At 39.8% G+C, this 14,054-nt stretch overlaps 1 protein-coding gene and 1 long non-coding RNA gene across 10 annotated transcripts in view; one reads left to right on the top strand and one right to left on the bottom strand.

Annotated features, from left to right (window-relative positions):
- The window catches only part of ANKRD12 (ankyrin repeat domain 12), a 107,556-nt gene extending 93,502 nt beyond the window's left edge, over nucleotides 1–14,054 (top strand). For all 9 annotated transcript variants that reach the window (XM_074352422.1, XM_074352421.1, XM_074352424.1 and 6 more), the window contains 4 exons: nucleotides 4,450–4,548; nucleotides 8,689–8,832; nucleotides 10,495–10,590; nucleotides 11,212–14,054. In XM_074352422.1, coding sequence (XP_074208523.1) covers nucleotides 4,450–4,548; nucleotides 8,689–8,832; nucleotides 10,495–10,590; nucleotides 11,212–11,397 — 525 coding nt within the window. In that variant the 3' untranslated portion in view covers nucleotides 11,398–14,054. The remainder of the gene's footprint in view (nucleotides 1–4,449; nucleotides 4,549–8,688; nucleotides 8,833–10,494; nucleotides 10,591–11,211) is intronic.
- LOC141574940 (uncharacterized) lies at nucleotides 1,821–8,156 on the bottom strand. The gene is made up of 3 exons (XR_012502083.1): nucleotides 7,916–8,156; nucleotides 5,655–5,774; nucleotides 1,821–1,934 (listed from the first exon to the last, which is right to left on the bottom strand). It is a non-coding gene; the product is annotated as an uncharacterized LOC141574940 (long non-coding RNA).

Below are 14,054 nucleotides of genomic sequence, written 5' to 3'. Positions count from 1 at the left end.
GTCCCCAAGCTCTAAACGTGCTACCTTAGCACGCCTTCCAGAATCTGTACCTCAGCACAGCCTTGGTTTCGGGCCCTCATCATTACCTCTCACTTTCAGCTTTGCAGCAGTTTTTCACTTCTTTTTCCTCCCAGTTTCCTTCTGCTGGACCATTCTCTTTTGTTGTTAAATTTATGTCCCTTTAAAAACAATGGAAAGCTATTTCCCTCTTTAAGTATCTCAGCTGTGATTGGCTGGCTTCCCATTGCCAGCAGCATGAACCCCACACCTCAGCCTAGTCCATTTCACAGTCTGCCCCTCTTGCTTCAGCCCCTCACACTCGTCCAGATCACCCGGTAGTTCAGCAGGCGAACCCTTCTGGGGTTCTTTGGCTGTACCGCCCCTCTGCCTGCAGCGTTGTTCTCACCAGGCCCCCTTTCTCCTCCCTGCTCTGTGCACAATCCTGTCGAAGCAGAATTGCTTGTGTCTTCCTTATACCTCGCCTGCAACGTCGTGGTTAGCTGTCCACGTGGCTGCTCTGCCTCTGAGCTGTAATCTGATTAAGGGCTAGGACACTGCTGTCTCTTGTGGAAGGAGTCCTGCATCTGGGTCAGCCCTGCGTGCACTGTTTGTCTCCGTAACTGTGTTTCTAGCTGCTTCAGGTCCTCTCCTGAACGTCCCACGATATCCTTAGAATCATTGTGTCCAATACCATACCTGTTTGTCTTCCTCACTAGTGCTGTTTTTGCTCTCTGTTTCAGACCACCGTGTCTGCTGTCTCATCTTAGGCTGGGAACCCAGAACTCAGCCTTGCCCCTGGTCTCCCTGTCACAGCAGCCACTAAGCGGTGTAAATATGTCTGTCGTTCTTTCAGATTCTTTCAGCAAAATAATTTGTTAATGATTCAAAGAATATAAAGCTAGTAATTTCCTTGTTTCCTTTATTTCTCCTTAAGGGGTAGGAACTTTGAGCTGAACTATGTTATATCTTAGGCTTGAAATATAGATAAAACTAAAAGGAACACATTTAAATTAGAAGTTCGTACAAACTGTTTCACTAAAAGCAACTTCTCATAAGCCATGTTAGCTTGCCCTTTTAGCACAGTCTGCCTGTTGATCCTGTTGCTGTGTGTGTGTGTGCGCGTGTGGTCAGCATGACACACACTTGTGTGGATGCTCTGCACGCCCATCTTGACTGTCACCTTCGTGTATTCCTGCAAAGATGAGGTAGTACGGGTTCTGGGGACGTAACTTTAATTAAGTTAGAGTTTAATTGTAATTGAGTATCGTCTCAGAAGGGGCTGTAAGCAGAGCTGAGAATTATTTCTGGATGTAGTGGAGAATTTTTTCCTTGTTTTGAATGACAGTTACTAAAGTAGAGAAGCAACATAAGACAGCAGGAAGACTAGACGTTCCCAGGGAGCACACGTGAATTCGTCTAGATCTCACCGTACCCAGCTGTGTGTCCTGCGTTTTCACATCTGTCCTTTGAAAACGGTAACACCTGCCCTACCTCGGAGCAGGTTGGACAGTGTCAGCCGTAGCCATTGACACTGTGACAACACTGTGCAGCTGTAAGGGGCCACCATGATTTTATCCAGCTCCAAATGACTCTGAGGGCATATTCACTAGCACTAGTATGGAGACCTGCCGCCTTTGCCCATAAAAGGCTGTGTTCTTGAGTTTATTGGACTGGACTTGTTTATTTGAAACTTAGTTTCAAAAAATAAAAAAAGACCCCAATAATAAAAATCACTTATTTACAGTACTTTTGTATTTTTCAATATTTTATCCATTGGTGTCCTCTCAGTCAGCTAAGTGCCACTTCGTCGAAGTGCTCTCGTCACAATTACGTGATATGGGTATAGAGCCCACTGGAAGTGTGGTGAGATGTCTCTGGAGTCCGCTTCGTGTTTATTCTTCTGTAACATGTGTTTCTCATAATTAACCGTAATGCTGCCATTTTTCCAGAGGAAATAAAGGGAAGAAAAATAAAACAATGTCAAGTTCCTGAAAATCAAATAAACAGGGGAAAAAAAGAAAAAGACTTGACAAGCTGGTGTCTGCCAACAGCCAAGAACCCCCACCAAGGGGTCCGGGAGTGGGTGATGAGAAGAAGGGTACCTATGAAGGTTGTCGGGGGTTTTTACTCTGGAGACCCGTGAGACTCAGTAAAAGACAGACTGTCCAGGCCTGATTTGTTAGAGGAAGATGAGGGAAATAGCGAAGGGCAGGTTTCCTCAGAAAGTCTCCTCCATCTGCTCTTTTGTGATTTTACCACTTTTCTATGCATTGATGTACGTTGAGAATTCCAAGATTTAGACATTCCACCCAAACCCCTCTCCTCAGCTTTTTTGGTAACTCACGCCTCCACAGATTCAACATTTCAGCACTGAACTTGACTCTCCCCGCTTCCCCTCCTGTGCTCTGTTACTGGCCCCCTGGCCGTCATGCTAAAAGATTGAACAAGCCCTCGGGGCCCCTCTTTCTTACCCGGAATCATTGAGCCATCCGCATTTTCAGACCCCTGGTCTCTTCCACTCCCTTGTGCATCTCACACCGCTGGAGCAGTGACCTGCTCCCCTAGTTCCTTGCCTGCAGTCTTGTCCCCCTGATGTCTGTTCTCCAAACAGCAATGGGCTGTGAAGACCTTTTAGTGGTTCCCCATCACATACAGATTTTACCCTGATGTGTTAGCGTAATGGCTGTTCCACAGTGTATTAATTAAGTACCTTCCTCGGGGCGGGGAGAGACGGGGGTCTTTCATGATCAAATAAGTTTGGGAAACACCATTAATTTAAACATACATAGATTTCTTCACTGTAGGACCTCTTAGAACCATTAAAATTTAATTTGCTAATTATGAGTTGCCTAAGTAAGCACATGAGTGCAGTTTTTCCCAAACTTCCTTATTCTTGGAACCATTTCCTGTATGTCATCTCTGTGGCTCAGTTTTCCGTGCATCATACTTTAAGGAAAGCTGTTTTCCAGGCTAGACAACAGCCTTTATTATTTCGCCCGTGCTGATCTCTGTGTCCTCACATCCCACCACTCTTTCCCTCAACTTTGATGTCCGGGAGTTCGGGACTGCTCATGGCTGCCTCCAGACGCCAGCCTGTTTCTTTGTTCTCATGCAGAGGACCATGCTCTCCTTTCTTGTGTGTGGGATTGTCTCCCTCCTTCTTTCCCTTTTTTTTCCCCCGCAGCTCGTTTCTCTTAACTCTTTACTCTGGCCCTTCCTTGAAGATGCAGCCTTGGCATTCCACCCTCAAAGAAGTCTTCTCTGACACCCTGTCTCAAAGGAGTAGATATTTCCCTCAGTTCTGCTCAAAGGATGCTTGTGTGACTTTGCAAAACTAAAATAACAGCTCCAAATGCTACTCTTACATCTTCTTAGTAAATTTCAAAAAGCTTACAGGCACAGAAATCAAAGATGATATTGCAGTTAGAGACCTGAAAAATGATCAGCCCCAGTAAGTTATGTGTATTGTAGAATTTTCTCATTGATTCAGCTGAATATTGTGATGTTATTTAACATGTTTTTCAGTCCCTCTTAAATTCTATAAGCTGTTTGCTGTTTATGAAGTGCCGATTAGATCCAGGTTTGATTCTTTGGCAAGAGTGTTTCATGTAACAGTACAGGATGCACATAGCATCTGCTTGTTCCCCTTGGGAAGAGTCCACAGAGTTGTTACACTGTGCCCTTCACTCTAATATGCTGACAGGAGCTGAAAGCTGGGGCGGGGTGGGGGCTGTAGAGGGAGCACGTTCAGGGCTCACAGGCAGTTACCACCCTACGTCGATGCCCTGTATTAGCACTAGAGTGTGTGCACAGACCGAGTCAGCTTTCTTAACCTCCATCATCTGCCAGAAAGCGCAGGCCACTGTAATGATCAACTTAGAGGTGAGCCAACCATTAGCTTTTTGGAGTGTGGATAGCCAAAGTGAGTTATCACATGTAACATGTAACAAATCTATTAGAAGACAGTTTCATCTATTTTTATAACAGACGTAATTCACTAAACGTGCAACCTCAGTGCCTTGGTGTTTGGTTTTTGTCATGTCTACAAAAACACTTCACTTACTGTCACTCACACTGTTCCAGTCTTTAGGACCGTTTGCTCGGGGCTTTTTGTGTTTCTGTTACTCCTTCCTCCCTGTCTCTGAACTATCACTTACTGATGCTCTAAAATGTGTCTCTCTGTGGTAAATAACTCCCTTAGTCCTCTGGTTTGCTCTTTGAAACTTGCTGTGGCCTCAGAATTAAAACATCTTAAGTTTTCGGGAATGCTCTGCTTTGTTTCAAATAGTTGAAATTGAGAAGTACCAACCATTACTATATTATTTAATTCAAAGAACATTAGAATTTATATTTTCATTAAGTTTTGTACTAAAAAGGTTTAATTTTATAAGAATAGCCAATTATTGTAAATAAAATTAGTATTTTAACTCTATGTTTTTCAAAAACTAGATTACACCACCACCTTCACTGTCAGATCCACTTAAAGAGCTTTTTCGACAACAGGAAGTTGTAAGGATGAAACTACGTTTGCAACACAGTATTGAAAGGGTGAGAAATGTTTAAATTTACATTTATGCCAAAAATAACTGTATTTTAACAATAGATTATAATGGCCTGCAGTTTTTTATTAGTGAATTTTCCTTATTTAGAATCATTTTGGGGAATGGTTTGATTTTATCTTGTGCTTATACAATAAGATGGAGAATTTTCAAGCCTGTTTTAGGAAAGCTCCCATGTTACAAGTCATGTTGGGTATATATTTGGTACATAAAAATCTCTAATATTATCATTTGTTGAATTTGCAGAACTATAGCAGTGAATTCCTCTCTGGACATTGAATTTCCAGGTTTTGGAATTGTTGCCTGCTACCAGATACTGTAGTGCAGGATCTTACAGAGGCGATGCTCATTGGAACTTAGAGGTCTGCCTTAGTACTCCAGTTTCCAGTGGTTAGTTTTGGCATGAAATAACAGGGCAAAATACCTGTCTCACTGTTCATAGAAATCATCAAAGTAACTTGAACTGACGAAAATAATAATGTCTTCATCTTTTAGGAGGGTCATGGACTTTCTGAAAATGTGCTCTAAGCTGTGATCCTTCTTTACAGACATATACATGTTGCCTTACACAAACAAAACCTTGTATGATTGATTTCCTAGGTTCACCTAGATTCACCTAGAGGTTTTTAACCTTTTTTTGTCCCATGGTTTCCTGTAAAAACCTGGTAAATATAAAACCTTCCCTCAGAATAATGTCCTTAAATGAACAAAATAAATTTATAGCATTACAGAGAGAAAAACAGATAAAAGACAGAAGCACTGATACGGAACTTACAACACTGTCCATGACTCGTGTCAGTGAACAATTGTTGGCAGTAAGAAGTTAGGTCATATAACACACACCAGTAGTTGTTCGAGCCACCGGGCATGTTTGAAGTCACCCGGTATATATTCATCTGTGCCTTTAACCATGTTACAGAAGCCATGCTACCTTACAGACAGTGAAGAATTCTCATTTCAACTGTGCAATTAGCAAAACTTTAATAGCAAAACTGACTCATACCTTTCTGCACATTGACCAACGAACAATTGAGAATTATAAAATACTAGAAAGCAACTGAAAAGTCTGACCAGTGTGAGAACAAACAACTCTACCCTTTGGCGGCTGGATGAGCTTCCACTGTAGGACTGCATGATGGTTGACCAGCCGTGTCACGCAGGAGTCTGCACAGAAAAGCTACATCACATGTCGTGTAGCAGCAGGTCCAGTAACTACTGAAAACTCAAGAAAAAATCAGTATAAAGTTTTGGGGCAATACCTGCAACAACTATAATGGGGATGGAAGATATCTGATTTCTGTGGGCAGCAGAGTTGCAGATACCTCTGGCATTACTGTGGTTTGCCGCCTACATTCATAATTGAAAGAAATGCCAGTTGGAGATTAGCAAAAATACAATTTTTCCCCCTTGAGGTTCACAGATAACCTTTGCCTAGTTCTGTCCTCTCTCCGCTTCCTGGAAGTGGGAATTTTTTTTAACTAATTAAGAAAAGATTTTTTTTTTGAAACTAGTTAAAAATTTATTCTTTAATTAGCAACGTTTGAGGGTGGGGGGAAGTCACATCAGGACTTCGAGGCAAAGGCAGAAACCCCAGACTAGTTGTTCCCAGGCTAAGGAACTCTGTTCTAGGGTCATTTTTCCCATAGAGAATGATAGCATTTGAATGTGGTGCTGAACGCAGCCAGAGCCCCGACTCCTCACTGCAGAAGCACCACATGTCCTGTCCACCTCCCCAGGAGCTAAGACGAACCCGTTCTCAGAAGACATTGTTTGAGAGGCTCTGCTGTAGAAGTTCAAAGTCACAGCATTAAGAATGATCTCAGGTGGAATGTGTTGGCTGTCACTTCAGCAGCATGTCTCTGTTAATTATCTTAGGGGAAGAGGTCTGACTTTAAGAAATACATTTCTTTCTCATATGGTGAGAGGGATTTTTGATTATTGTTCATTATCTCTACAACCAACTTTTTAGGAAGACTTTCTTCTAGCTGTTTTTTCTTAGTATCTGATCCAGTGTTTGAATATTTGTCACAAAGTCCCACCTTAAACTTGTACTTAAACTGATAAGTCATAAGTATTAGATTTATCTTCTCTCTCTTTTTTTTTTTTTTTTTTGAATAAAGGTAGATTTATTAAGAGAGATACATACTCCATAGACAGTGTAGGCTGTTTTAGAGGCAAGAGGAAAGCCAAGAGGTGTGGGGGTTTAAAATAAAAGTAGATACACACGCCACAGACCGAGTGTGGGCTGCCTTGGAAGGCGAGGTGGCAGGAGGCCTTAGTTCTTCTCTTCTGAGTATCATTTGTCACATGAGAATTTGCAACAGGTTAAATAAGACCACGTCTCTTTGTCTTTTCACTAAATTATAAATACAGTGGAACGCTAGTCATGCCCATTTGGATATAATGTGGCCTGCATCTGCTGCAGGGGAAGGATGAGTTTCTTGTCAGTTGAGGGGGGAGTAGGGACCATGGCGGGGAGAAGACCAGCCGCATTTGTAGTATTCTCCCGGCCCAGCCTTCCAGATGGGCCAACAGACCCTGCAGCTGGATCCCAGGAATTCACCGTCTGCTAAATGCAGACGGTTGCCTAGATCGTTTCAGTAATCTTCTGATAGAGGGACTCTGCAGAATACATAATTGGAAGTTTTGGATCCCACGTAACACATTAAAGCAGGATTATACTGTGATTGTCAGAGGTTTACAAGTGCAGTTGACTTGTAACAACATGGGTTGCACAGTCGAAAGGTGGCATGTAACTTCACAGTTGGCCCCCTCATATCCACACTTCCACATCCATGGATTTAGTTAACCATGGACCATGTAGTACTGCATATTTACTGAAAGAAATCTGTGTGTAAGTGGACCTGCACAAGTCAGACCCATGTTGTTCCAGGGTCAGTGTGGTTAGCATTACAGTACAGTGTGTTTGTTTCTGTGAAAATACGCATAAAAGAGCCACTTCCACCACAATGGCGTTCCACCTCAGAGTGTTAGAATGGCTGTAGCAAAAAAGACAAGTAATAACAAATGCTGGCAAGGATGTGCAAAAACTGGCACCCTACACATGGCTGGTGGGAATATAAAATGATGCAACTGCTGTTGAGAACATGTCTGCAGTTTGTGAATAAGTTAAGCATAACACTGCCACATGACACAGCAGCTCAATCCTGGTGTTTACGCGGAGAAGTGCATTCAAACAAGAATTGAGCGTGAGTGTCCACAGCAGCCTTAGTCACGACAGCCCAAAGGAAGAGACAGCCCAAAAGACCATCAGCTGATGAGTGGATAAATAAAATGCGGTGTATTCATACAATGGAATATTACTCAGCCATTAAAAAGGAATGAAATACTGATACCTGCTACAGCACAGGTGAACCTTGAAAACACGTGACGAGAAGAAGCCAGTCACAAAAGACCACATACTTTATGATTCCATTTATGTGAAATGTTGATAATAGGTCAGCCTGTAGAGACAGAAAGTAGAGTAGTGGTTGTCAGGGGAAGAGGAGGATGGAGAGTGACTGATGGGTGTGGGGCTTCTGTTTGGAGTGACAGAAATGTTCTGGAATTAGTAGTGATGGTTGAAATCTTGGTAAGTATAATTGGTCCTCTGTATCTGCAGATTCCATATCCATGGAGTCAGCCAACCATGGATCAAAAATACTCAAGAAAAAAAACTCCAGAAAGTTCCAAAAAGCAGAACTTGAATTTGCCAAACAACAGCAATGATTTATATAGCATTTACATTGTATTAGGTATTACAGGTAGTCTAGAGATGATTTAAAAGTATATGGGAATATGTGCATAGATTATATGCAAATATTATATAAGGGACTTGCACATCCATGGATTTTGGTGTCCACAGGGGTCCTGGAACCAATCCCCTGGAAATACTAAGGGACAACTATACTAAAAGCAATAATTTTACACTTTATAATTTTTAAAAAGAGACTGCCAGTTTTGAAAAGAAAATTTACTATCAGAATGCTTGGAGTTCTCTAATTTCTCAAGCTTACTATGAAGTAAAAGCTACTCTGAGATTCAGGTTCTTGAGCACGTTAAGTAACTTTATTTCATTAGGAAAACAAGTGGTTGAAGAACTATTGTTTTTAATTCTTCATTCAACTAGGAAAAACTCATTGTATCCAATGAGCAGGAGGTCCTTCGAGTTCATTACAGAGCTGCAAGAACACTGGCCAATCAGACGCTGCCGTTTAGCGCGTGCACGGTCCTCCTGGACGCGGAGGTGTACAGCGTGCCGCTGGACGCGCAGGTGAGTGCGCCGAGTGCAGCCCGCGGCTCCCGCGCTGCTTCCTTAGACAGCGCACCGTCGGCCCGGCCCAGAGGGGCACGCGACTCTTTCAGACCGGACTACTTCCAGGTCACCTGCCCTCTGTTTTCTAATAGCCTCTGAACATTAGGTCTATATTAACACAGCAGGTGATTGTGGAACAGGTATGTATGTGTTCAGGGTAATGTCAGTTTATAGGTAACTTGTAACTTGTTTCTGAAGTGGAGTTTAGACGTTCTGACCTTGGAATGACTGGGAAGCTGCTCGTGCAGAGGGAGGCTCAGTGTGACAGGGCTGGAGTCAGGCCAGGCTGCTGTGTGAATCTCGGACACTGTGCGGATAAATTAACATAATTGTGAAAAACTGTTGCTGTGTCTTGAAAAAAGTTTATTGCCATTTATAAATTACCTGAATTCAGAACCAGACATCAGTTGTCAGAATTTTGTTGTGCCTCATAAACCAGAATGAAAATATTGGTCATAAGAATACAAAACTAAACACAGACAATGAAGGATTATCGCCGGAAAAAGAAAAAAAAAAAGACGAGGGAATGCTGTTTTAAATTAGATAATGTATAGAAACACAAAGGATTTGGAAATATTACAGACAAAGTTACTTAGTTCTTTCTGTGCTTTATTTTTCTCATCTGCAAAAAAAAAAAGAGAGTCCCAGGTGGGTTATAAAGAAAATTTCTAACAGCTAGTGAATTTTGCCAGTAAATGTCAGAATGATCCCCAAGTTAGAGACTAAAGAGGATCAGGCCACAATCGACCTAATAGTTGAGCAGGAAGACTTGTCAACCTCTTGAGGACAGCTGTGGAACCGTTACCCATCCTTGTCCAGCAGGCTTTAGAGTTTCAGTAATAAAATTGAAAATAGTCAAAACATCTTACGTGAGGACCAGGGAGGAAGTGATAACAGCTAAAAATGTGAGTGGTGTGATTGTGGGGCTGTGTGCTGCCTGTCTGTCGCTTGGACAGCACTGGCAGGCGTAGCTGTAGCGTATGTTTATTGGATCCGGTGCTTCCCACGTGTCCCTGTGCTAGAACAGGGCTGTAGACACTCTTAATTCTCAAAACAGGATTAAAAGAAATGCTCTTATCCCGTTTTACAGACTAGAAAATTGAAAGGGTACATAATTAGTTCAAAATTGCACAGTAAGATAGAAAGCTGACATTTGAACATAGCCTGTCTTAAGAGAATACCAAAGTGTTAGTCCTGAAAACGATGGCAACTTCAGAGGCCTGTCTCCCACCTTAATGCTTTTTCTCCCTGCATGTGGTGAAGTGTAACATTAAAATTAATTTTGTAATCAATTATACTTTAAGAAGAATGTCATGGGCATAATGCTTCATATGACATGCTTTTTTGAGAAACAGTTTTGACTCACAGAGAGGTAGGATTCTATTTAATTAATAACGAAACCCAGCATCCTAATAATTCCAGTAACTAATCTGTCTACTTAATATGGAAATAAGTGCTTATCAAAATTTTTAAATATTCAAATTATATTTTACCCTTTTTTTGAAATATATTTCCATCATTCCTTAAAAGGAGAATATACTATAAAAAGACATAATGGCATATATAGAGTGTAAAGTGAGTTATTTATAATATCCAACTACTTTTAATGTTCTCTTTCAGTCTGATGACAGTAAAACTTCTGTGAGGGATCGCTTTAATGCAAGACAGTTCATGTCTTGGTTACAAGATGTGGATGATAAATTTGACAAACTAAAGGTATGTATGTTTACAAGTTCACTTTGGAGGCTTCCCCTCCATGAACAGAAATCGCACTGTGTTAGGGAGCAATGCTTAGGGAAGGATATGCTGGTTAGTCGTAATCTTCACTCTGCGCGCCACACTGCGGAAGATAAAAAGAAAGCCTGCCCGTTTCTCAGGTCCAGTTTAGTGTAAAAGGTGCATTGCCACAGAGAACGCAGTTTCTAATGGGGACCTTCGCATATGAGACTGGTTACGTCCCAACATGGGAAAGAGCGGGCAGACAAGAGGAGAAGGAATATGTTTGTAAATAATCTATAAAGAAAATTACTTGGTTTGAGGTTTTGAATCATTTCAGAAATAACTTCTTCTTAGATTTTCATGATTTTTCTGATAATTTGAAATGTTATTGTTTGAAAGCACAGTTTCAAATTAGAGCCTGGGGGGTAAGTGTGCAGTTGCAGATCCAGAAATATTTGGTTTAGAGACAGAGGGAAAAACAGAAATGGATGTGTAACTCAGCTGTAAATACCCCTGGAATATCCATCTGACGCCCTCCAGTAACAGTGCTTGAGATTCATTTTTAAACAAAGCAAATCTAATAGAATAATCAGTTAATTTTCCTCTTCTTTTAAATAGACCTGTCTTTTAATGAGGCAACAACACGAAGCTGCAGCTTTAAATGCCGTCCAGAGATTAGAATGGCAGCTCAAACTCCAGGAACTTGACCCTGCCACCTACAAATCTCTCAGCATTTATGAGATTCAGGAGTTTTACGTTCCCCTCGTTGATGTTAATGATGACTTTGAATTGACCCCCATATAGCAGCCGTTGCTTCCTGGCGGCTGTGGTAAACGGGTGAGGCTCAAGAGTGTTATACTGTGGAATACTGCCTTTGACAAAAGTACAATATTATGCCTTCACAATTATTAGTAAAGTTCAGCAAAAGTTGGTTATGTAGTAAACACTGTCATTTTATTAAAAATGAAAAGAAGTATTTTGGATCTTAGATCCAGTTTCTAATTGAAAACTATTATTTATATTGGTGAAAGGTCACTATCACGTTAGAGCACATTGGCAGACTGTGGTAGGTATTTAAGAAGCTGAGAACCTGCTAACGGCGCTGGAAGTTGTTAGCACTCTTAAGTACAGGATAACCACTAGCATTCAAATTGCTTTCAAGTTTTATTATAATGTATCAGTAAACTAAAAGGTTCAATTCCTACCAAATAGTTTCTAATGTGGAAGAAAAACTTGGCACAGAATTTCTTCAGTTTTATTATATCTGTAAGTTAATTGTATAGCTTTCTTTTTGAAAGTTTTAATATTGTCTTCCTTTTTAATAACTTATTTTATACATATTGTGCAGATGTAAATCTTGTAATTAATGGTCAAAATATATACAAAGGGATTGGTAGTCAAAATATACAAAGAAATAATTGTAAAACTGTTCCGTCTGATGTTTTATTGGACCAAAGTGTAGTTTGTATGGAGTGTAGTGATCGTGTGTTCAGGTAGCGGAACTTTTAAATAAGGCATGCGTGTTTGAGTTAGCTTGTTTCCATCCCCACAACCATAGAGGGTGGCTTAGCTGTACTGCATGCTTCCTGTAACTTAACTCTCCACAGCGACGCCCGAGGTAGTGTGAGGTGTTCCATGCTGGTCTCCCGGGGTAGTACTGACTTACTGTGTTGGCCATTTTATTTAGAATTAGTCATGCAAAAAAATAGCTCGTTTTTCATCTCACAGTAGAGCCTGTTCTCCTCCCCCCCCAAAATGCCTTTGAATGAAAATTGTGAAATTGTAAATGTTTATTTTAATACTCAAGTATGAAAGAATCTGTGAATATATGTAAATATGTTTAATAAATTTTATTGGTCATGTTAAATCATTGTAAAACTTTTTTACATTGCTTAAATATAATGTTTTAAGCTTAATAACCTTTGCACTTTTAAAATAAACACTGAGTACTCAAATCAAAAAAGATATTTGGTAGTCAAAAAAAGTAAAAGAAATAGGCATATTCTAATTGATATCTGCAATGTTTATGAAAAATTAATATGTTGTACATTTCTTTCCTTGTGTCAAGATGCAAAACATAATTTTCAGAATTTTATAATTAAAATAAGATTTGGTATGCTGTTTTTAATAAAATAATTAGCAATATACTTAGACCAGTTTCTCCTATAACATGATATAAATTAAATATTCAGGAATATTTCAGATCTGAAACCTGCTGCTAAACTTATTAAATATTTTTCAAAGGAAAATTAAGATATATGTAAAATTCATCGTAAGTATATGAGATAAAATTTTCAGAACTTTCCACAATACTTTTTTCAGTTATAAAATAATACTGGATGTTTTTTATTCTGATACAGAAAAATAAAAAGAATAAATGAGGAATAAAGTGATTTAAATTCAGTTTACAAGTTGAAAATCCCACCTAATGGGAAAGACAGAAGTTTTTGAGTGCAAAGGTATATATTAAGCTTAGGGATTTTTGAATTTTTATGTCAATTTATATTTTAATTCATACTGTACTTGGCATGCGCAATAAAACAGCACATGTGAAAAAGACACAGTGCAAGGACTTTATTATAAAGATTGGATGTAGTAGTCTTTAGAAATTTAGATGAAAGATTTTGGCCTTTTTTATGGGATAAACGGGGCCAAGAAAGGCAGGGTAGATTTTGAAGCACTGGTTTTGTTGAAGTTAAGTTTATTAAGGCTGGGAGCATTAAGATAATTTATAAAAGCAATACTTTTTAATATGAAAAACTTAGTGCAAATTTTGTTTATACTTTTGCCTAAAATAAAAAAACCAGATTATTGAGCATTGAAGTCATAGAAAATATGAGAAGGGTAAGTTTATACAGCATTTTGTTCTAATGGTTCAGCCTGGGAAGGCGGTGGGTGGTGGGGGTGCTGGGAAGAAAAATCACTGGCCAAACAGAACAAGCTACAGAAGAGAAAAAGCAAGCAAGCAGAAACCTGGCATTTCAGTCATCCCAGCTTTGCAGTGCTGACCTCTGTCCTCACCCTCTTCCATGGCACCTCCCATTGCTGGAACCCGTCTGCTGCGATTCTGCTTCTGCAGAGTTCCTTTGTAAAGTGGCTCAGAGCTAATCGGACATCTCGACCGAAAAGCGAACGCCTTCTCCGTGGGAACTGGTACTTAAGTAAGTAAGTTAAGGGCTCTTGATATTTCAAAGATGTTCTAAAGCTCTGAAATGGCTGAAAAAACTTAGAATGGCGTATGTGCCTAAATGATAGAGGATTCTAAAAGAAAAATAAAGGATGACTAGTTTAATCAGTGAATTTTTTAAAAACTATTCAAATACCATGAACAAGATACTAAATTGTACCTAAGGATTTGTATTTCTTTAAATCTTGTTCTAAATCATATCTGTTTAATAAATGACTAGTTGATATTTGTGCATGTTATTTAATAAAGAGTTATATTTTTATAGAAAAAATAA

This window comes from Camelus bactrianus, chromosome 24 (genome assembly GCF_048773025.1).
Source record: "Camelus bactrianus isolate YW-2024 breed Bactrian camel chromosome 24, ASM4877302v1, whole genome shotgun sequence".
Lineage (NCBI taxonomy): Eukaryota > Metazoa > Chordata > Mammalia > Artiodactyla > Camelidae > Camelus > Camelus bactrianus.
Note: the sequence above shows the minus strand (reverse complement) of the source record. Positions and strands in the feature narration are given on the sequence as shown.